The sequence below is a fragment of the Rhopalosiphum padi genome, chromosome 4 (assembly GCF_020882245.1).
Source record: "Rhopalosiphum padi isolate XX-2018 chromosome 4, ASM2088224v1, whole genome shotgun sequence".
NCBI lineage: Eukaryota > Metazoa > Arthropoda > Insecta > Hemiptera > Aphididae > Rhopalosiphum > Rhopalosiphum padi.
Genome location: NC_083600.1, coordinates 4759785 through 4784545, shown reverse-complemented (window position 1 = coordinate 4784545; position 24761 = coordinate 4759785). Strand labels below are relative to the sequence as shown.

At 27.0% G+C, this 24761-nt stretch overlaps 1 protein-coding gene and 1 non-coding gene across 3 annotated transcripts; one reads left to right on the top strand and one right to left on the bottom strand.

Annotated features, from left to right (window-relative positions):
- Window positions 1–9009: 9009 nt before the first annotated feature.
- Window positions 9010–9082, top strand: Trnan-guu (transfer RNA asparagine (anticodon GUU)). The gene has a single exon. It is a non-coding gene; the product is annotated as a tRNA-Asn (tRNA).
- A 3175-nt stretch (window positions 9083–12257) lies between these two features.
- Window positions 12258–24699, bottom strand: LOC132928998 (mucin-3B). 2 transcript variants are annotated; one of them, XM_060994009.1, is made up of 17 exons: window positions 24047–24699; window positions 23855–23932; window positions 22963–23153; window positions 17348–22285; window positions 16966–17081; window positions 16798–16900; window positions 16605–16731; window positions 16255–16364; window positions 15945–16185; window positions 15495–15878; window positions 15103–15432; window positions 14929–15039; window positions 14674–14852; window positions 14240–14377; window positions 13917–14117; window positions 13342–13445; window positions 12258–12752 (listed from the first exon to the last, which is right to left on the bottom strand). In XM_060994009.1, the coding sequence occupies exons 1-17, from the start codon at window positions 24078–24080 to the stop codon at window positions 12641–12643; spliced, it is 7497 nt and encodes a 2498-aa protein (XP_060849992.1). In that variant the 5' UTR covers window positions 24081–24699; the 3' UTR covers window positions 12258–12640. The 2 variants fall into 2 exon arrangements, with proteins under 2 accessions (XP_060849992.1, XP_060849993.1); XM_060994010.1 differs by lacking the exon at window positions 23855–23932.
- Window positions 24700–24761: the final 62 nt, after the last annotated feature.

The window sequence follows — 24761 nt, the reverse complement described above, 5'->3', positions numbered from 1 at the left end:
TATTGTACGTGAACTTGCACTTAAAGTATTTACGCGATACAGACGCATTACGTAATTACGTAATACACCGCATGTGTCTTACTCAACAAACGATAAATTATTAATAGTAATCTATATTTTATTATAATCTTGTAAATTCTAGATTTTGACAGTTACGTATATTTTTTTTGTTTCTCAGAAAAACAATGAATAATAATATAAGTAGATATATTTTTGCTAATCCGTTTTTGGGGGATTGATACGATAATATAATAATATTATTCATAAATAAACATCAGTTGCTATAGCGTTTGTATTTCGAAATTATAACGGTTTAACGTTATAACGAAAATCCATCAAGATTAGGTTAAAAAAAAATATTTTATCCAACCCAAAACACATAATTGTATATTAAAATAAATAATTTTAAAACACATTTGACATTCTTAATAGTCTTCCTCTTCTGCTTTTATGTCACGTCAAATAAGGTACATTTTTTCAAATTTCAAGTGATTTACAATAGTTGAAATAGGATTGGCAATAACAATTTTAATTATTCAAAAAAATTTTTGAAAATATTTTATAGTATTATACAATATTACACATTAATTTTACAAGTAGTGTGTATGTCAAAGAAGATATCCATTGTCAGAACTTCAGTGGGAAGCGAATATTTATTCAACAAATAAATCACAAAACCAATTGCATTTTAAGCGCCTAAGAAGTGTCTGGTGGATATTGATGATAATCAAAATTCAAAACAATTTTAAGAATTTAATATAAATGTTAAACATGATTTTTATAAACACACAGTTCATTATTCTTTATTTTGTTTTTGTTTTTTCTTTATCTTTCTTTCTTTATTTTATTTTCTAATTTTTCTACGCACAGACTAATTCCATGTCTCGCATTAATCTTGTGTCAATATGATATACGACGATAATACCAATGCGGAATGGTGAAGCTAGATAAATGTATATTAAGTACAAAAACTGGTCTCCGTAAAGAGTATAAATTGTAATCCATCATTTATATTTTTATTATATTAAGTGAATAAGACTATTATTAATAAATTCTATAAGAATCTACTTATAACTATATACTATATAGGCATATATTTTGATTAATTATAATCCAAAACACACGAGTTTAACTACTTTATACTCATTGCATAACCTACGAAATGTTAATGAAAAATATACCTACCTAGTTATTAACTTAAAAATCATAAGATCTATTCAACGAAATATATATAATTATGTAAATAAATATAACGCGTATATTATGAGTATACAGTATGCCTATATTACATATACATATAAATAATATAAACTAGTATTGTTATGCTAAATGATAAATATCATTGTTGTGTAATATATACCATAATTTATAAATATATTTTTATTTGATTATGTATAAAATTATATAGTTGTGTTTAATTTTTCATAGCACTTCAAAAACTCCAAAGATTTTGTTAAGATTATATAGTCGTTTCGTAGACAAATTCAATGTTATACAATTGTTTACGCTTAGCTGCTCGTTTTAATATATATTTATTTTAATCTGAACTGTTTCAATCAAACAATCTCACTGCTAAATCAACATCAATTTTTTTCAGAATACATTAGCAATAACCTTTGTGTTATAATTCTCTTAACACGTAAAATATATCTATATTATAGCTCTTGGAGCACTAAATTTAGGACATTGGCAATTTTATACATAGAATATCTACCTAGTACCTACATGTATTAAACATGTACGATAAACGTTATTATGCGAGTGAATATGAATTTCAAAAATTTGAAATGATCCCTAAAATTTCCACTTAAATCTACAAAAATATAATTGTGATAACTGCTAAAAAAGAAAGATTTTTTCTAGTACTTCCAGTGGTCAGATATGGATTTTGTAAAAATATTTGCAACATTGTTAATAAGTTTATATGAAATATATTTAACGATATAAAACTTTACATAGATGGAATAAAATTTTAATAATTATAAATTCATATATTTGTTTCAAGTTTTCAACCTTTTAAGATTAAAAATTGAACACAAGATCCTTAAAACTTTTTTATGAAAATTATACGTCACATATATTTTTATGAGTATCGAAATTCAAATTTTGATGAATAATTACAATTTATCCTTTAGTAAATTTTTTTTTTTTAATTATACCATCTATTATCTATATGTCCATAATAATATATATGTTGTACAATAAACTGAAAATATAATACTTTAATCAGTAATAATAAATAAAATTATAAAACTAACATGAAGAAACATCTATCGTATTCTTAAATATAGAATCCTTATACATATTTATTTTACTTAAATCCAATATTTATGTTTCTTTATAAATATTATTTATTTAATAGAGTTGTCATTATTTACAAATAACATCTAAAAATATGTATTATGATTTATGACTGTTTATAATTTTCTTCATTATTGTGTATTATATTTTTACATTTAGACTAATAAAGTTATTCTATATCATAAACGTAAAAATGTAATAAAAGTTATTTTACGTATATAAATATAAAATTCAATTATTTACTAAAGGGTAGAGTGTAGGTACGGTTAAGGTTTATTTACTAAAAAAATAATAATAGAAAATACTCGACCGCGATGCTGACAAAAAAAAACAATTGAGAATATTTCAACAGAAACAAAATAGAAACAATAGGTAAATAAATTAAAATGGATAGTCGGCGAATACAAACATTATTATTTAGCATTATTTATAGTCGATCCTATACGATGCCAAATAATATGGCTTTTTTATCAAAATTTTTCAAAACTTTATGTTATCACGCTATGTAAAAAAGCTTGAAAATAGATATTTAATAATGTCGAATAGACATAAATTTTTTATGAGCGATTGAAGTTAAAATATTAACGAAATTTGTCTAAATTATGAAAGTTTGTGAATTATTTAGTATATATTTATAACTATGCAATTTTATTTTTTATATTATAAAAAAAAAATTAACATAATAATAGCTACACATTGCAATATAAGTATATAACACATAATCCTTAGAAATATATAGACTGCAGAAACTCCTATCACAGTTACTTTTCGTATGCAATGTATAATTTATGATCGGATTATGTTTTAAATATATATAAATACATAATATAGCCATTATAATGACTCACTCAATAAGTATATAGGTACTCTATAGCAGAATGACTCCGGTTTTTTTTTTGTTATTGTGGATCACAAATTTCTAAATTTTTTCATAAATGTATTTCCATTAATACGTATAAATATTTTCGTAGTCAATTATTAATTAATAAATAAGGTAATAAATGGAACTGGTATTCGAGACCGAATTACATTTTCTATAATTTATAAAACAAGTTGAAGTGTTGAAGAGCTACTTATTTTATTTATTCACATTTGGATTTACATCATTTACATTCTTTAACATACTTTCGTTTTTTAAATATAAGATGTTTTAATATTCATATCAACTTGCCTTAATACATTGTAGTGTATTGACTGTATTACATTACATAAATACATAATATATGCATTATTCAAAATAAAACAAAAAAGGTATTATAGGATTTAACAAAAAGTTTAACTTTTATATAATTTTATTAATTATACATATAACTTAAGACCAATAGTTACCTAGTAACTAGTAATCATAATATACAAGCATACACAAGTATTGTAAAGTTAGTGAAATATTCAAAATTTACATAAATATCTATAAAATAGTATAATATTGTAATATAGATGAATTAGTTCATACATTTTTATGTGATTGAACCTATATAAGTTGCATAAATTATTCAAACGAAGAAAGGATTAACTCCACCAATCTTCGAGTTAGGTATATATAATATACATATTATATTGTATAGAAAAAATTATTATTAATATTTTGTAAAAAAACATTTTATTTAAGAAAACTAAATTAAACAAACTATGTAAACGTTTAAAACAATTTATCAAAACCAATAAAAAAAAAATTATTTGAAACTAAAGTAAGTTAATAGATTTTATGTACTATATAATATCATGTGCCTATAGATATAAGACTGAACTAGAATTAAAAACTAAAAAGTAAAAAAAATTTCGCTAAATTGTTTAATTGTTAACAAAATCATGACCAGTTGTTATTATGTTATGCTATTAATCTGTTACAAATAGTCGCTTTTTTTAAAAATATAGGTACTTTTGATTTTAAAGACACTCAACTCGCAAGTGAATCACATTCATTTTACATTTGATGATTTTCAGTTTAAAAACTGAAATATTTTCAACGAAACAAATATGGTGTGTTACGTTAATATAATAATATATTAGGCGCATAACGCATAAATGAAAACACTATTTAATACACGACGGCGGTGTCTATAATATAACAAAATATAATATAACTACATAACTATTTTTTTATTTTTCTATATAGAGAAATCGTTAAGTGAATTGTATAATAATATAATATATTATATTGTTGTGATATTGCAAGCGGATGGACTACCTATAACTCGTTGACATTTGATCGGACGTAAACTATTAACAAAACACCCGGTGGGCACATATCTTGCACGCGCTCTGACATATTATAATTTTATAATTATTAAATGTCACAGTATTCATGGTAAAGTGACGTGAAACCGACACAGGTAACATACTGACATTCAAGTATTCAACTGCAATTTGCAGATTATTTGTATTATTGATAGGTATATTATAATAGAATATATACTCTGTATACTTCGTTCGTCTACCGCAAAACAATATATCATGTTATATATAGACAAATTTCCATACTACTGTCCGTTACGGTTACCGGTTTGTGACGCCCATCCATTTTGTCTTTACCGCCGTCGTATATAATATTGCATAATAAACACACGTCTGCCGCTATAGGGCAAGTTTTAATTATCTTTTTCGATATTCGAGTTTTCTGTGGTCTGGTGTGTCCTGTGAGTGTACATACTTTAGTAGAACGATAAAAAAAAATTAAAAGACTGTGCATGCAAAATTTTCACTTAAAATATGTCAATAAACGCAGACACGCAGTTTTAACCGATGAGCTCCGTTTAGAATCGCTTTATAGATTCTATCAAATCTAAAATCTCAGTACATTTGTCAGCATCCTATGTTGAAAACTTTGTACTTATTCAATCCGGATTATTTTATAATTGAAGTAAAAGCCATGGATTTTAGATTCTTTAAAATATAATAAATATGAGTGTTCCTATTGTATCTAAAAATAATATAGATTATAACAAATTATATAAGAATATATTATCATAGATACCTATACTAAGCAGTAAGCACATACATTTTTTAAACCATCGTAAAAACAGTATATTTTAGAACTCTAGCTTAACATCGTTTTCCTAGTGGTTTATAGTACAACGACTGTCCGTGTTTAAAACTTATAAAATATTATAATATATAGAGTATAGACTACCTATATATTATAATATTGTTATACTGTTCTACAGAAATATAATATTGCAATTCGTATTGTATCAGCCCGTGGAACTATAATGGTATCAATGTACCGTTGATTTATGAATAATAATTTAAATAATTTAGTATACATTTGTTTAAAACTTAAAAATAATATTCAAATTTAATTAAATGTACCTAATGTTTAGATTTATTTTTCGAATGTTCTTTGTAATTTTGTATGTTCTTTCGGGTAGTGAGTACTTTGCCCAATTACTAAACATATTAGAAAAATGGGGTAGATTCAAATTTTACTAATTATATTTCGTTACCGATTAATTAAATTAATTCAATATAGCCGCATTGTTTTTCATATCGTATTTTAATACCTAACATTTTCAAACAATTTTGTAATAAACAAAAATGATAAATGATAGGACCTACCTATGTCTAATTTATACTTTTTTTAAGATTTATTTAAAAATATTGTACTAATATTGAATAATAATATTTACTTATCCTAATAAGTGTTGTTGTTTATTAGTTTAATTTAATGTACATATTTTATTTATAATTATAAAAATAATATATTTTATTAGTGCTAACTATTATAGTGTATTACTTACATCTCTACAACAGTATACAACAGTTATGACAAAAATCTTCTATATGTCAATATATAATAACAGGCATGTATGTACACTGCAAGTATAGAACAGTTAATTCAAGCGAAATCAGTAAAACTTTTTCTACCTTTTACCACACACGAACCATGTATGTATATATTCTCACAAAGAAAAAATCAGATTATATAAATATTTATTTTTACTGTTTTACTTGAAAAAATTCTAAATATTCTATACTATCGTCTATTACTATATAATATATGTGTATGCGAACTAATATTTATTTTATGATTTAGGTAACTATATATAGAGTATATTATACATGATATTATATTTTACCAATATTGTTGTTATTCCCTCATATAAAAGATAAAGAGTGCCCATTTTAATAAAAATTTGGGATTTCAAATCGTGAATAATGATTATATTTTTAACTGAAAAGTTTAAAACTATTGCTAAATATTTTTAATGCTAAATTCTGAAACAAATATCGTGATCTCGCAAACTTTCCATCGTAATAATTTATCTATGATACCGAGTGTCACCAATATTTACCACAATTGAACGTGGCTCATACATCGAAAATATTCGCCGACGATTAACTATCACGATAATATAACCCATAGGCATTGGAATATCAATATTATATGACAAGCTGCGCTGGATCAATGCCCAAGGGCCAAGGTATATGCTTATACGAGAATGTCATTAACATATAGCGACCGCAAATTTCAATCGTAAAGTTTTTGAAAACCAGATTTCGACTTTGCCCTTTATCGTGGTATAATATTTCACTATATTATACCACGATACATTATATCACTCATTAATAACTTTGTGTAAGCGTAGTACTACGGTGTAAATAATTAGTTAGTGTATATAGTGCTGTAATTATGTCGCGTGCATAGGTATGTATTTATATATTTTACTTGTAAAAACGTGTATCTATATATTATGTTGATGGTTATCACTAGGTATTTATCAGATTAGGTAAGTATACATAATTTCTACAACATGTTTCATATTATTATTTTCCAACGAAAAAAAATAACGTTTCACGCGCACGCAACAATATATTATTATACATATCACATATGTAAATGTACATCTATTGAACGTGGACACTGGACAGCGGACGCTCATCTAATACATATATATATATATAGGTACTATAATATTTATAAGCACGTCGGATTCGAGAAAGTTTGATAGGTGAATATTATAATGTGCAGAATAAGACAGTGTGCGACATTAAATCGAAGCGCGTTACACAACGTTTTTTAAAATATATATAACATTATAACTATAAATACTTATGATGATATTATCATTTATCGTTTACGTATATATTATAATATAATATAATTTATAGGCTTATATAAATACTGTACGTATTTTACAGATAGGCGATGATGCTGAAATGTGACACACAAAGCTAATAAAATATAATGGCGTACCTATAAACATAAACCACTATTATACGCACAACATATAAATATATAATACATTGTTGTCTGTTGGTCCGCGTGTGTTCACAAATTATAGAAGTATAAATATCCCGTAACAGGTGGTTAGAGTCGGCGGTAGACAATTGCATAATAATTTATCATAATACGCGTGCCTCGCCGAAACAGTATAAACCGCTCGTATTATTAAAATAAACCTACACGGCTACACGGTTTTTATGCATAAACAATTGTTTTTATTTAATAATGAACTTATTCAATTTCTAGTATTTAAATTTTCAAATATGTATATTGTATACTCTAAGACCATCATAATGTCAAAAACTTGATTTTTTTAAACTATTTAAGGAGTAATTCTCATTTCTCGTAGAAATAGCGGTATGTAAACATAAGAAGGTCTACCTACTAGAATGTAGTCATTTACTACACTACAGCTTTACCTACCCATCTTCATCAAATGCTTTACCTGAATACCTCCTAATGTATGGTAAACGGAAAACTGGTACGGTCTTTATAAACGCGGAATACTGGTACGGTTCACAATAGTCAAGGTTTCCTAAACTTTTATCAAAAAAAAAAAATAAAAATAAAATATCAACAATTTATTTTTAATTTCATTTTACCGACGATCGATGGGAAACCACGACTCACGAGTGACTGCGAGTGAAAATAATACCTTTAAGAACCCGTTTTGAATCAAATATAAACAATACCTTACCGCCTAAAAGTTCATAAAAAAAAAAAATAATACTTTGCAAGACAAACTACACAACAAATGTGAGAGCTTCTTAAATAAAGAAATTCAAATAGAATAATTTTTAAATAATATAGCAAAGTATACTAAATAATTATTATTAATCATAAATTATATTATATTATATATATTGTACCTATATTTTATATTTATTTTACCTGCCTGCTGCTTTGTATGGACTTATTTGTGTTTTTGGTTAATTTTGATTGCTAACACTATTTTTTTGTTTTAAGTATTATTTAAATTTAACTTGTTAACGATGGTGATTTATCGAAATTATATTATAAACATTGTAAACATTTTAGGACCACTGAAAATTAAATTTTGAATAGTACCAGTTTTCGGCATTTTTTATTTCTTTTGTTATAAATGTATGAACCGTACCAATATTCCGAGCACCCTAATGTACTTCTCAATTACTTCCTCGATTCAACCATTATTATAATTCATAACAATAAAACATTCATAACCAAACCTCTGGTTCTGGTACCTGGGTAATATTAGAAGTAGAATATTATTAAGGTACATTATCGATACCTGACAAAACATATTATAATGTATTATGTATATTAGATAGTAAATATTAAGCTATAAGTATTAAGTAATAAATTACGGTGAATGGTGAATGGTGATATTAGATAATTAGATGACGTATTAGTTAGGTGCCTAAAATATAGATATTATCTATGTGCCTAATGTCTACATAAAAAAAATAATCTATTTTACTCATTTTTTATCGAACTTCCAACGAGCCTCCGTGGCGCAATGGCTAGCGCGTTCGGCTGTTAACCGAAAGGTTGGTGGTTCGAGCCCACCCGGGGGCGATTAATTTTTGCACTTTTTTAGCATGATTGTCTGTACAAAAAAAGAAATATGAAAAGTAAGAATGGATCATACAACACACGAACACACATACACCAATGTTCAACTTTTTAAAAATTTATGATAATATTGAATATTATACTAGATAGGCATCATTGATTATATATATATATATATATAATATAATTATTAATCACACCAAACATTACAAAAACAATAAACATATTATATTATAAAATTAATTAACAATACATAAAATATAACATATAACTCTGTGAATAACGATTAATATACAAAGTTAGGAGTTGAATTCAAAATTTCCAACTACATACTAGCCACTAGGTATATAAGTATTGATAAGGCACTTAATTGGTACTATATCTTATTCATATGATTATGCAATGTTTAATAAAAAAAAAAATAAAAAAACATATGTTATTAGGTATTTCATTGAATGTCTAAATTTAGTAATATTACTATGAATTCAATAAAATTATTTTGGTTAGATAATCCTTATGAAACCACATTTTTTAACCAATTACAAGTGGAAACAGTGTAACTGTGTATTAGCTCTATTTCGAAGAATATTGTATAATAATTAAAATTAATTACTTACTATAAAAAAAAAATATTAGCATTTTTAAATTTATTAATATGATTGAACTATTATTATTTTCCAAAAGCATTGCATGTATAATTATCGCATACAGTAATATAAATAAAAATATTACTGTAATTTTAAATCAACATAGCTGGTATCTATCTAAGTAATACTATATCCTAGGCGCAATTTCAATAAAAAAACTGAGGGTGTTTAATCTCTTCATTTTCCGGGCATAGCGTTGAATAGCTATTAGCTATTGATTGTAATATTATAAAAAAAAAGTATTTGAGGGTGCTACTTTTAAAATTGGGAGTGCTAATACCCCCTAAGCGGCAAGCGCCCCCCTATTAGCGCCTATGAATACTATTCAATACCTACTGATATATCGTTGAGTGGTGAAAATAGATTTCTGCTTTAGTTTAATAAGCTAGTCTAAGTATTTTGAAATTTTCATTGTTTACCGAATAGGTAACAAATTTAGATAAAAGGTAGGTAATATGTAGGTATTACTGTATTAGGTAATCACAAAAACTTTTAAGACCCAATTGTTGATGTTTTTTTAATTACCTAGGTACCTAGTACCTATCAGTAATACTAAACAAATAGGTATCGTTTTTTTTTTTTGCCTTTTTTGCGCCTTTTGTGTTGAGAAAGTAGGTATTTTGTATACTAAAATACCCTCCCCCCCTTTACGGTATAAATTATAAATATATAATACAAAAGTATATTATATACTATAAATGCTTCAGATAAGTTGGAATAGATAGATTATATTTTTCATACATTTTCAAAAGTTGAATGTAGAATTTTTTAATTTATTTACGTGACTTTATAATAGATAGATATGTGAGCTACCCCTTCCGAAGTTAGAAAAATGATATGATAATTTTGCTAAATTTCTGAGTATTTAAATCAGGCATTCTGTTCTGACTGCATCCGAATTACATGCCAAATAAAAAAAAGTCCTAATTGTATGTCATCTCTCAGAGGAATCTATCCGGATTTCATGATGTGTATAATTTTACTTATCATGCACTCAACCACTCAAGTTTCAGAGTATTTGTCCATTTATCCGCTTTATACTATACTTAATTACTTATAAAAAAATATGTAGACATAATAATTACCGGTAAGATTTATATTTTATTTATCAATATTGTGCGTGGGTACGTATGATTTTGAGATATGAATTTGTTGCATATACAATATACATTAATCCTAAATCTGCAAGCGGGAAGGAAAATTTTACTTTAATATGAAAGTAAATTTGTGACTAAACAAACTAAGTTTTTTTATGAATATTTATTAAAAATAAATATTTTTAAAAAATTTAGATTGATTGATTATTTGTATTTTTGGAAAAATTAAATTAAAAATGAAATAAAATTATATATTGCATGCAATTTAAATGTACCTTCTGATCTCTGGTTATAATTTAGTTATCAATAATCAATGCATTGTATAATTTATTATAGTTATATAAGAACTCTGAACACATACATATAAAAATACATTCAGTATAATATAAGCTTCTGCAGTACTAAACTATAATTAAGCTTTTAATTTAACCTCTCAGTTACTTTTGAACTGATTGAAGTATTATTATTTTTAGTTATTATACTTATTTAAATTAATAATAAAGCATAAATTATTATTTGTTATTTTCTGCATGGCTAATATTATTAACTTAAATTGACTTTTAATTGAATATTTGAATGTGTATTAATTAAAATTACCACTCATTTGTACTTTAATATTAAATGTTTATGGTACCTAACTACAGTTGTAATATTAGAAAAGTTTAATTTAATACTTTCATGAATATTATTATGAATGGAATTAATATGCCTAATAATTCTATCAAATACTCTATCGACTAATTCAATAACAAAGTTATAAATATTTTTAAAATTTTGTACATATCTATGCACATATATTTTAGGGCATAGATCTAATTAAAACGTATGATTTAAAAATATGAATTTTAACCAGATTTACGACATTATTAGTGTAATGAACAAATTCTACACTGAATGAAAATATAATATTTATAATATTTTTAACTTAACTATTTTAACATTGACTATTGACAAGTGAAAATTTTAATTATAGAGTTTAATTAAATATATAATTTAATATAGGTAATTATCTATTAAACATTTTAATTTTTACTAAATCAAAACCTTACAATTAATGCAACACTTTATCAGTGAACTTATCATATTGTTTATCACTACATTATTAGTATTATTTAATTTTTGTTAATAACTATTAACTCTTTCTAACTTTGCCATATTTATTTAAATGATACTATCTAAGGTCTAACTAAAAAAAATTATTTAAATGATAAAAAAATTGTCTAATCTGTGGGGCATTAAACAGTATTATATATTTATATTTATAGATAATATCTATAAGAAATACATAATATATTCATTAGTAATTTGCTTCACTATTTCAGGTGTTTTAAAAATGCATAGAAATTAAACAATATTATATTGACTAACTTTTATGCATAACCGGGAATATATATAATACATTAGAATAAGTTTTTATAGCATTACAAAAATATATATAGTAATAGAATAAACATATTTTTAATAAAACAATTTTACAAATAAATAATACCAGACATATAACTGGCCATTAACCACTTAAAATAATATTTTAACTGTGTAGATACTACTTAACATTAAAATTCATTGTACAATATATTTAAATTTCTTTCTTTAATTTATATACATACAAGAAAACAACTAATTATAAATCGAATAATTTCATAGCTATTTTTAAAACTCAATAAAGGAAAGTAACAAATAATTAATGAATTATACAAAATACAAACTTAACTTATATCATTCTCTTCAAATAAATATTGATTAGAGAATAAAAAAACATTTAGTAGGTGTATATTAAGCATTGATATTTTATTTCAATTATTTTTAAAAATACTTCATTATCGAACTTGTTGACTGAGCCGTTGTAAAAATTCATAATAAGATAACGAAGATTCAAATTTATCCTCGACAAGCCGACTGTAAAAACGTAATTTATGTGGTCCATTGTCTCTAAAATATACAAAAAAAAAAAAAAAAAAAAAAAACTTTAATGGTGATCAAAAAATATTTGTATCATTAACGATAAAATTCAGATTTTTTTTTTCTTTCAAGATATTTTCTACCACAGCACTTTGTATTATTATTAGTTTTTGTTAATTAAATTATGTACACGTAGATACAATGGTATTATATTCATTATTTTACAATAAGAATAAAAAATATAAAACTGATAATTAATTATTTTGATCAGGAAAACATCGAATGGAGATATGACCATGAATCAACTGATGTAATTGAAAATATTTAAAATCTTATTCTAAAGAAAAATATAAATACATTAAATTCTTGTTTGTCGAATGTCACTATCTCAAATTTTTTGTTATCTCAATCTACATTGAAATCCCCTTAAAATTACCATTACACTCGTAGTTTATTCTCGATAACTCAATAAAATATTAATCGTTATCTACGTATTCTTTTTTATCTCAAGTTCACAAATATACACAGTTCGCAGAACATAAAATAAAATTAAGTAATAACTAAAAAATATTTCAATCCTTGTTAATTATTAAAAAATATTTAAAAAATAACTACTTACTTTATTATTTCTATTGGTAATGGATATGGCTTAAAGTGTTGAAGATATGAAATAAAACTACGTAACAAATATGATGGTTTGGAGTCCACTTCTGCGAGTGTAGTCTATGAAATAAATAAATAAAATATAAATAGTATACAGAAAACAGAATTATACATACATTTTATTTTATTTATCAGTTCTACATAAATAGTATTTACTATTCAGTTTTAATATTCTATACATAATTCAAATTTGTCAAATAATGCAATTGAATAATTATAATACTTGTATGAAAATGTATGTTACTAAAGAAGCGAGTATTAAGAAACTTATACTTTTGACCCCTCAACAAAAAAAATAGAAAAATAAATGTTATTTCTATATACTTTTTAAAAATATTTTGTTGATTAAATTAATAGTTAATATTAATTTGTATATCAATATTATTTTAAAACTGCATATCTAATAATATAATTTGAACAAGATTAGATAATAATAAAAAATATATATTATATATTCTTATTTTAATTGTATACTGTATTAATTCCTTTGAAAAATAAAATTTGTTAAGTATTGTGTATTGTATTACTTACGATAAGTTCTGGCATTGAATTAACATTCACATAGCCAAATAACTGCTGTATAAGTTGATCTGAACACCTATGGCCGATAAATATTGTTAATGTTTCACTGTCGTCCATTAAATAGACACCATTGGATTCAATACGTTCTGCAGACAATTGTATAACTGGCGGAAGAGGAATTTCTGTCAGCTTTTCATAATCTATTTTTGGCTAAAATAAAATAAATAAAAAATGATAATACTTCTTTAAAATAAATAAATACTAATAATATATTATGTTACTTGTACTTAAGTAAATAATAAAAACATATTAGGGTTTAAATTAATTTTTACCTGTTCTTCTAAAGCATAGACAGGATATAAATCTGGATATATGTATTGAATAAGATTATTTAATGGTAAACTTTTCATTTGACACATACTAAACATTCTTTCATCAAGTCGAGTAGATTGATTAGTTCTAAATGCCGACTATGATAAAAAAAAATGTTAACTATAGTATATAACTAATATAAATTTTCAAAAGTAAATATAGGTAATACAGTCAAACCTTAATAACTCAAACTTCAAAAATGCTAACATATTCATATTTAAAATTTTTTTTTTTTGTCTTATGAAATGGTGATAATAAGTTATTTACAATAAATATAAGTTTAAAAATATGTTTAAATTAATATGTATCTTCCTTGAAATTCGAGTTATTAAAATTAGACTGTTCTAATTTAATAAATGAACCATTTTTTAAACAACCAAATGAATATACTTACATGTTTTAATGTGGCTAGAATATACAATGGGAATACTTTTAATGATAATGGCGACAGCATTATTCCAGGGCCACTGTAGGACGAGCAACCAAGTTTGTATGCAGAGAGAGAATCTGAGATAGCATTGAAAAAGGCTTCACGTGCATCAGATAATGATTTTTCTGTACTTCGGTCAACAGCTAACAAAACACAGCGTATAAGTATAATAACTTTTAAATTGATAAATGTTATCTTTTGTTTATTGATATCCCTTACCCATTTTAGCTATCAAACATGTTATTGCTTGTTGATCAGCATTATGAAAAACATCATCTAAATTTTCCGTAACTGGTATGCACAGTGTATGAACTCTAATACGACGTTCCGCTGTAACATAAAATCTTTTATAAAATAAAAATGTTTAATTAATTTAAATATAGTAAATTTTACCATTGCTAGAAGTGTAAAGTAATGCTGCCTGGAAACAAACAACAGAAACACCATCCAAACTGTCTTCAATAGATAACTGCATACCATACGCATTGTCGGGATTAACATTGGGCAACATAAGCAAATCAGAAGAGCGAACAAAGAAATTTCCATGGAAAGAGTGTATTGCCACACCTCGTGTACAACGTAATCTCAAAAGAGCTTCAAAACCAATTTTACGTGATAGGTATCGATCAAAACAATTTATAAAGCGTGTAACTATAGTTGGAGATTTAACATTAAATTGAGGGAAATTATGTATGCATCCAGATGAATATTTTGATATTCCAGCTAAAAGTAAAATCATTCAAATTAGAATTAATTATTAATAATATAATGTTATATTTACTTACAAATAGTGGCAATATCTAAATATTGTGAAGATACAAAAAACATATCAACAGCAATCTGTTCACCACTACATTCAAGCGCTAGTTTTTTATAGAAATCAGTAGATGGAGCCATATGCTGAACACGATCACCAGTGTGGGGGTTTCCATCGTCTCTTGGTTCTAAACTACCAGGCCCACAATTTGGTAAACTAGCTTGGAACACTGTAACACGACCTCCGCGGGGAGCTAATATTTTAAAAGCTGCTTGAAGTGCAGCTCCTAAGGCACAACCGGTGTTGTAAGACTCTCTATAATTATTTGGTAAACTAGTCAACAAATCTTTTATAGCAATCTTATTTTCTTCCAGATTCACCATGAGACCATCAGGCAACGGTAAAAATATATCTAAAAGTTAATAATACAAATAGTTAATAATCTAAATCCTAGAAAATGATGTATTTTATTGCTAACCAGATATATCGCTAACGATAAGCTGTTTTGGCTGTCCTCCATCACTATTTGCTATTTGATAAAAATGAACAGACGAATCATATGTGATGAAACCTATATTTGTTCGGGAATCACCAGGTATATCATCTGCCATAATTTTATTCAAAATTCGATCACAAACTATTTCTAAATATCCAGTCAAAGTCGCAGTTCGTGATACATCTAAAAGGAATAGATACAAAGCTGGTTGTGGAGGTCTAACCTAAAAGTAATAAACAGGACAATAAATTAATACATTGTAATGTTTTATATTATTAAGTACACTACTAACCATGTAATCTTGTGAAGCTATGTATTCAATAGTGGCATTTTGTATTTCCGGCCTTCTGGAAGGATCACCAAGTGTTTTAGTATACGGATCAATTTGAAACTCCCCAGGTACTATAAATAATAAATTTATTCATTTAGATTTTAATAAGTATTACCCTTTTACATTTAAGTTGCAGCATACATTTTAATTTAATAATAAATCAACATTTATCAAATAAAAGAATATAAAATAATAACTAAATATTTTAAGGAAAAACAAAAAAAAGTGGGTATGCAATGACATTTGGCATTTTGGCATAATTTACTAATTTTATTTAAGTCTATTATATTAGATTTTAACATTTTACTTACATTCATTTACTCTGTAACACAAGTTACATTTCCAATGGGCATTATCAATAAATTGAACAAATGGATTTATATAAGAACGACAATTTCGACATCTTGTAATAGTTTCACATTGTATCACAGTTAAACGCTAAAAATAAATTAATTAAAACAAAGAAAATTAATTTAAAATAAATAAAAAATAAAGTCTACTTACTGAAAGATCTTTATAAGGATGTATTAAAATCCCTAATGGCAATCGACTTTTGTCTAACAAATTTTTCGAAGCTGGAAACTTATTTAATGTACATCGGAAAATACTAAATTAAATAGATACAATAATAAATAAATTATATTTAAATTAAATTTAAATTTAAAACCATACTCTGGAGAACAGTTATCACAATTAGCATATCCTTGAGGAAGTTTTATCTCTGGTGGATGAACTCCGTCACCTGGCAGTACATCCCTTGATTTTAATAAGTCCAAATTGTCATATCCCTTTTAAATAAATACAATTATTGTAATTACATAATTTAATTTTAACTATACCATAATTTACAATCACTGCATGCATATTTTCATAATAGCACTTATGACCATCAACTACATAAATAAATGTACATAATAAAATATATATTACACTATATCAAATGTAGCTTTTTAAAAGTGTTAAAATTGTATGGCATATTTAATCAAATTACATGATGAATAAAGTTAAAGAAATATAAGCTATAAATGACTTATATACACATAAAAAAACTTACCCATGTCTTAGAAAATCCTTGTTGTACAACTGAAGGATTCTGTTCTGGTCTATATTGGTCTTGTTGTTGATTATGAAATCCTTGTTGTCTATGAAGAGCATTTGGTTGCTGATAATTAGTTTGACTAGAAAAACCCATGTTATTTTGTGGTGGATATCCTTTGGATGCTAACTGTACATTATGATTTGAAGACTGAGGTTGCTGGACATTTCCAATTCCTTCAACTTGATTGTAGAAATTATTAGAAGACAATGGATTTGGTGGCAACATATGAGTACCAAGCATTTGACTTTGTTGATTAACATTGGGAGGCACAGTAGATAAATTAGAAGATGAGTTCATAGTTATTGGCTGTGAAGATATTAAGTTAGTAGTTTGGCTTGAAAAATTAGCTGGTGGCCACTGATTTTGGACTTGTTGAAGATTTTGTTTTGGTAATACTTGTTGACCCGGTTGTTTAGTAAATGGTTGTGAAGGATATTGATTTTTGACTGTTTGAGAAGTTGGGAAATTGCTTGGTTTGGATTGATGACTAAACGGCTGTGATGGATACTGATTAGTTGCTTGTTGAATTGGTGGAGCACCCATTGAAGATTGATTAATTAGTGGTTGAGACTGATATTGACTAGCTATTAGTTTATTTGACAAACCACCATCTAATTTTGGCTGATTGGTAAGTATTTGAGAAGGAAACTGATTTGCAGTAGATGAAACTGATGGAATAAAATTTGATGCTTGTTGGTTATTATATGCTTGTAAATTATACTGGTTTGATGTTGTTTGAAGAGGAGTGACAACATTTGATTTAGGTTGATTACTGAACAGCTGTGTTGGTAACGGGTTAACAGCTGATGAAACAGTAGTTGGTGCATGTTGGTTATTAAATGGTTGGAATGGATACTGACCAGTTGTTGATTGAATAAGACCAACATTTGATTTAGGTTGATTACTTAATATTTTTGAAGGTAACTGACTTGTTGCTGAAGGAACAGGTGGAATCATATTAGATATTGTCTTGTTATTGAATGGTTGTGATGCATACTGACTAGGCAATGTTTGAATAGAAGAGACGTCTGATTTAATTTGACCATTAAATATTTGTGGTTGAAATTGATTGGTAGTTGATGAAGAAGGCCATGCTGTACTCGGTGTGGATTGGTTTACAAACGTCTTTGCTGCGGTTTGTGGCATAACCATTGATTTTGATTGATTATCAATAATTTGCGGAGGAAATTGGTTAATGTCTGATGATGGAACAGTGACTGATTTTGACTGGTTACTAAACACTTGTGTTGGATATAAATTTGATGCAGACTGAAGAGGCTGTATGTTATTTGATGTTGATTGATTACTAAACAATGTTGGTGGAAATTGATTAGTGGCTGTTGAAGCAGTTGATGTTGGATATGAACTTGATGCGAATTGAGGGGGTGGTACACTATTAGATGTTTGTTGGTTATTAAGCATTTGTGGTGGAAATTGATTTGACACTGATGGAATTGTTGTTGGGGTTTGTTGATTATCAAATTGTTGTGTTGTATACGGATTTGATGCAGACTGAAGAGGCTGTAAAGTATCTGGTTTTGGTTGATTATCAAACATTTTTGGTGGTAACTGATTAGATGCCGAAGAAACAGTATTTAATGTTGGTTGATTATTAAATGGTTGTGCTGTATATGGATTTAACTCTGACTGAAGAGGCTGTTTAATATCTGGTTTTGGTTGATTATTGAACATTTGTGGTGGTAATTGATTTGACGCTGATGGAATAGCTGTTGGGGTTTGTTGATTATCAAATTGTTGTGTTGTATACGGATTTGATGCAGACTGAAGAGGCTGTAAAGTATCTGGTTTTGGTTGATTATCAAACATTTTTGGTGGTAACTGATTAGATGCCGAAGAAACAGTATTTAATGTTGGTTGATTATTAAATGGTTGTGCTGTATACGGATTTAACTCTGACTGAAGAGGCTGTTTAATATCTGGTTTTGGTTGATTACTGAACATTTGTGGTGGTAATTGATTTGACGCTGATGGAATAGCTGTTGGGGTTTGTTGATTATCAAATTGTTGTGTTGTATACGGATTTGATGCAGACTGAAGAGGCTGTAAAGTATCTGGTTTTGGTTGGTTATCAAACATTTTTGATGGTAGCTGATTAGATGCCGAAGAAACAGTATTTAATGTTGGTTGATTATTTAATGGTTGTGCTGTATATGGATTTAACCCTGACTGAAGAGGCTGTATGGTATTTAACTTTGGTTGGTTGTTATATATTTGTGGAGGTAACTGATTAGATGATGATAAAATTTCATTTGATGTTACTTTATTACTAAAATATTGTTGAGGAAATTGGTTAGCTTCTTGTTGACTTGCCTTATTATCTGGTATAATTTGATTACTTAGTGATAGTGGAGAAACCTCGTGGTTTGTTGGTAAATCTGAATTTAAAGACACTAAATTTTTTTGTTTATTTTGTAACAATTGAGAATTGTTAATGACTTCTAATTTAGGCACTGAACTATTATTGTCTTGAAATGTAGTAGAAAAGTTTTTAAATTGAATAGAATTTTCTTCTTTATCAAGGGATATGTCTTTTGAAAAATAAGAGGTAGGCGTTGATTGTTCCTGAATATGTATTTTATTATCAGATATTTTTTGTTGCTTATCAATGGCCATGTTGGAAAATTGATCATTAGGTGTCACAATCTCAGCATTTTCTGATGACTTAAAATTCAAATTATTTGCTTGAGTCAAAAGAGATTCTGAAGAGTGTAAAGTGTCCTTTGATGACACATCAGAATCTAATTTTACGTTTTCAACTATTTCTAATTCATTTTTCGTCAACAATGGTTGCTGATTTGAAGATGATTTTATTGAGGTATCTTGCACATAAGAAAATTCTGTACAATTGTTTGATTTGTCTGGAGTAGGGTTAATTGAAACTGTGGGTTTATCCTGTATTTGCATATTTTGTAATTGACCACTAGGTTGTAAATTACATGACTGTTGATTAAATACAAATTTATTATTTACATTTGACGAATCGAAATAATGACTAACATTATGACCTGTAGTTGGTACAGATTGTTGTACAGTCACGTTTTGGTTATTAATTGGTTGGGATTCAACATTTATGGGTTTATTAGAAAATTGATCATATGAAGTTTTTATATTATCAACTATAGGTTGTTGAGGTGTAAAATGATTTTTTGACTCTAGTTGAGAAGTCATACTTTTTGGATTAAAGAAATCATTAGATTGAGTAACATTTTTAATGGATGGTGGAGACATTGATTTTATTTCATCGTGTTGATTTTTATTGAACTGCTTATTTATGGGTTCAGTTTGATCAACTGTTGTTTCTTGTTGATTTTCAAGTATGTTACTGATTGGAGATTTTGAAAGTTTAGTATCAATCTCAGATTGTACATTTGTTGAGTCCTGATTTAATAAATCAATTGGACTATTTTTAGCATTATTAGAAAAATTTAATAAATTACTAGCCTGATCATCAGATTTTTGATACTGTGTATTCTGTTTATTTTGAAATTCTGCTTCTGACACAGAAAATGAACTTAACGGAGCTACAATTGTAGCTGAAGTCACAGGACCTAAAGACTGAGTAGATATTAATGATGAATTGTGAGGTATAAACTCTTTGCTAGCTGCCTGTTGACTATTATTCAACAATTCAGATACAGGTGGTTTTGAAGAATTATACATTGATTGCTGGCTAATAGATTCCATACCCTGATCATTTTGTTGATTATACAAATTAGTAGCACAAGAATTCATAGTTTGATATTTTAATGCATCAGCATTTGAAGTTTTTATACTATCATTTTCAAGAACTATTTCATCTTGTGTATTACTATTAATATTGTATTGTAATGAAGAATCAACCGGGGGTACATTTGATTTTTGAATATTGGGTTGAATGTGCTTGTTTTGTTGGTTAAAATTATCTGAATTAAAATCATCTTTATAACTTTGATTACTTGATGATATTTCATGATGATTAAACAGTTCGGTATTTCCATACGGGAATATTGGTTTTCTTTGTGAGTGTTGTAAAATTGAACTATTTGATAAACTAGGTTGAGTCAAAGCATTTGCTTGATTAAAATATAACCCTTTATTAAACTGAGAAGAATTTTGAGCATTTGAAGATTTATCAACATTATAAGACAAATAGTTATTCATGCTACTATAAGCAGAAGAAGATGAACCTTGTTTATTTTCATAGTTAAAGTTTGTCTGTTCAAAATCTTTTTTAGTAGCATAAGAATCAAATGTTTGAGCTCTCGGCATGTTTGAACTTTGTTCATTAAAGCGAGATTCTAGATTTTCTTGATTTTCTAAGGCTGGTTCTGTTTCATTTGGAATAATATTGTCAAATAAAGGAATGTCTTCAATGATGTCATCTTCTTGATTATAAGCACTATGTAAAATAGAATGTTGGTGATCATCAATACTATCACTCTTTTTGAGATTGAAATCGGCAAATTGGCTAGGCACAGGAAACTCTTGATTTGTGGTTGAAATTGTTTTTGATTCCTTTGTTACATGACACTCAGTACTTTTATTCGACATATGCCTAGGAAATACATTACTCAGATGTGTACTTTCTGAATCCTGATCAGTACTTTCAGAGTATAATGAAGAAGTATGTTGTGGTGAACTTTCGGTAGATGTTTCTTCCAAATCATACTCAATAATTTTGGGTTCGGGATAAGGTTTATTTGAAGAAAAATAATTTGTATTCATATTTTCTGCTATCGATCCTTTACTAGTATTATATTTACCAACTGAATATAGTTCTGGAACTCTTTTAGATTGCTGTGGTAACAGAGCAGTAAGATGAGGTTGTAGCTGAAAGTCTGGATTTATTGTATAGTTTTCAGCGTTATTAGATTGAGTGAGGCTTAAGACATTCTGAAATAAAAATTTTAATAGATATAAATAAAACAGAATCTAGGAATAAAATATTACAAAAAATTTCAAAATGTTACAAGTTTATCCCGAGTTTATATTTAGTATAATTGATTTAATTTTATTTGTGTAATTAATTAAGATAAATAATTAAATATATATATATATATTTTAATAATTATAAAATTTAACAATTTTATGACCAAACAAATAATATCTTATCATTATTATAAATCAACTAATATTTTTAGAGTTTAGATATAAATACTCTGAAATGCCTTAATAATATTTCTATTGAATTATAATTTAATATACATACAAACATAAAATAATTACATAAAAACAACATAACATAAAAATAAATATACAAACATTAAATACATAGAATCAACTAGGATCACAAAATCCAGAGGCTAAGAAAGTACATAATTATGTTACACTATTGATAGAGATTACCTAGTATGTAAAACCACTTCAGAATAGGTACTAATTTAAAACTGAATTGATAATAAAAACACTTTGTAAAGCTTATAATATAAAATACAAGATAAAATTATTATCTTATGGTTAAAATTAATTAAAATGTATTTTAAAAAATAAGTAATAGACCCAACATTACTCATTTAATATACTTCTTTAAGTTTTAATCAGTTTAAATTCAATTAAGTAAATATACTCACAGGAATTGAAGACTGAACATTTTCATAAATTCCTTTAGCATTAGTCCTAGGTGGCCCAGATGAGCGTGGTGGTTGATTAGCAGAATCCATTTGGTATAAATGATTATTCATTAATGGAACTGTATTAGGATTTGAATGCATTTTCTCGTGAAATGGTGATTGATCTGAAGGAGAAGTGGATTGCATGCTTCCTAGAATTATAACAATTTATTTAATATAGATTATTATGTAATAAAAAATACTCACAGAAAAAATAAATATTTCTTAGATAATTTACTAAATTTCTAGTTAAAAGTAATACACTATGAGTATTTAAATTCTTATACAGGTATTAATGCATGGGTCATGTACCTTAACACCATTTTAGTCAAGAACATGGGTAAATGTGTAATTCATTACATGTTTAATGGAGACCACTAATTAAAATGATGCTAAAAAATATTTAAAAAAATAAATAAATAAAATATAAAAAAAAATATCTAAGTATTCATTTTTAAATTATAAATTTTTCATTCAATTTAGGTAATTATCAAACTATTTGAAAATTATGTTTTTGTACTGTTATTATTAGATTATTTTTATTTTTAATTAGAAAGTAGTTAAAAACAATTTCATGTTCTAAATAATTTAAGGAAATTTGTCCATAGCTTAGATATGTGATAAGAATAAATCGAAAGCAATATTTTTTATTTCCAAAGCTACGAGATACATACTTAACGTATCATACCAAATCACAAGAAGAAAAAGCTAGATACCTAAATAGCATAAATGTAATTATTACAATATACTAGGTAGGTATAATTTGTAATAAAATAAAAATAAAAATATGTATAACAAAAATTGGGTATATAAATACTAGGTAGATAAAATATTATTTAGTGACTAGAATTACCAGAGTAATTATTGGTCGACTGAATCCCATCAGCAGACGGTCGGTTGAACGCCGACTGTCCATTAACAAGGGAATTGGCTGTGTGAAAAAAAAACAAACGTTTTGATCCGAACAAGCTCAACGTCAAACGGCAAATAGCATTATGGTTTTACTATTATAAGTGTCACGTCAGTTGTAGATAAGTACACTTACGGTTTTGCTGGAAATAGTTGTATCTGTGTTCCATTGTGAAGCCGAGATTCGAGTCGGAAACCTGAAAAACGTCCAGGACATACGAACTTGACACGGTTCGTCAATACGGTGTATGTAGTCCAAGGTTTACTGGTCGCCAGGAAGGAGAGAATAGAAAAAAAATCTAATCACGTAAGCAAAACACCGTATCCGTCCACCAACCAACCACTCGAATTAGCAATATCACAGCATTCACAACATGCCCTGTACTCGAAATTCACACGCACCGCGCGCCGCTACCTTAATCGTATTATCTCCGTTTCGTCACGCTGATAATGACGAAGGGATGTGGCAATTTCTCGTTTCCCGGAAGACTGTGCGAATACACGTCGACGGGTGTGAACGTCTACGCCGGTCGGACGTGTACGCGGTGCGCGAACGACGGTGTACGTTAACGGATCGGAGCTCCGGGCGTACAGCAAGTGGCAACGGACGACGACGACGGCTTCGGTGTCCGTTGTTTAAAATCGTAGTAAAAAAATATATACGAGAATATTGACGACGATATTTTTTGTGCCGTGTTCGTAAATCGCCTAGCCCGTCGGTCGCAATAACGAATTATTGTTGCGAATTTGCGATTGCAATTTTGGATTCCGTTTTGCGCTATCTATTTACTCGCATTTGTGTGCGTGACGTGCGTACTACGCGTAGCCCGTAGATCATTACTCCTTTATCA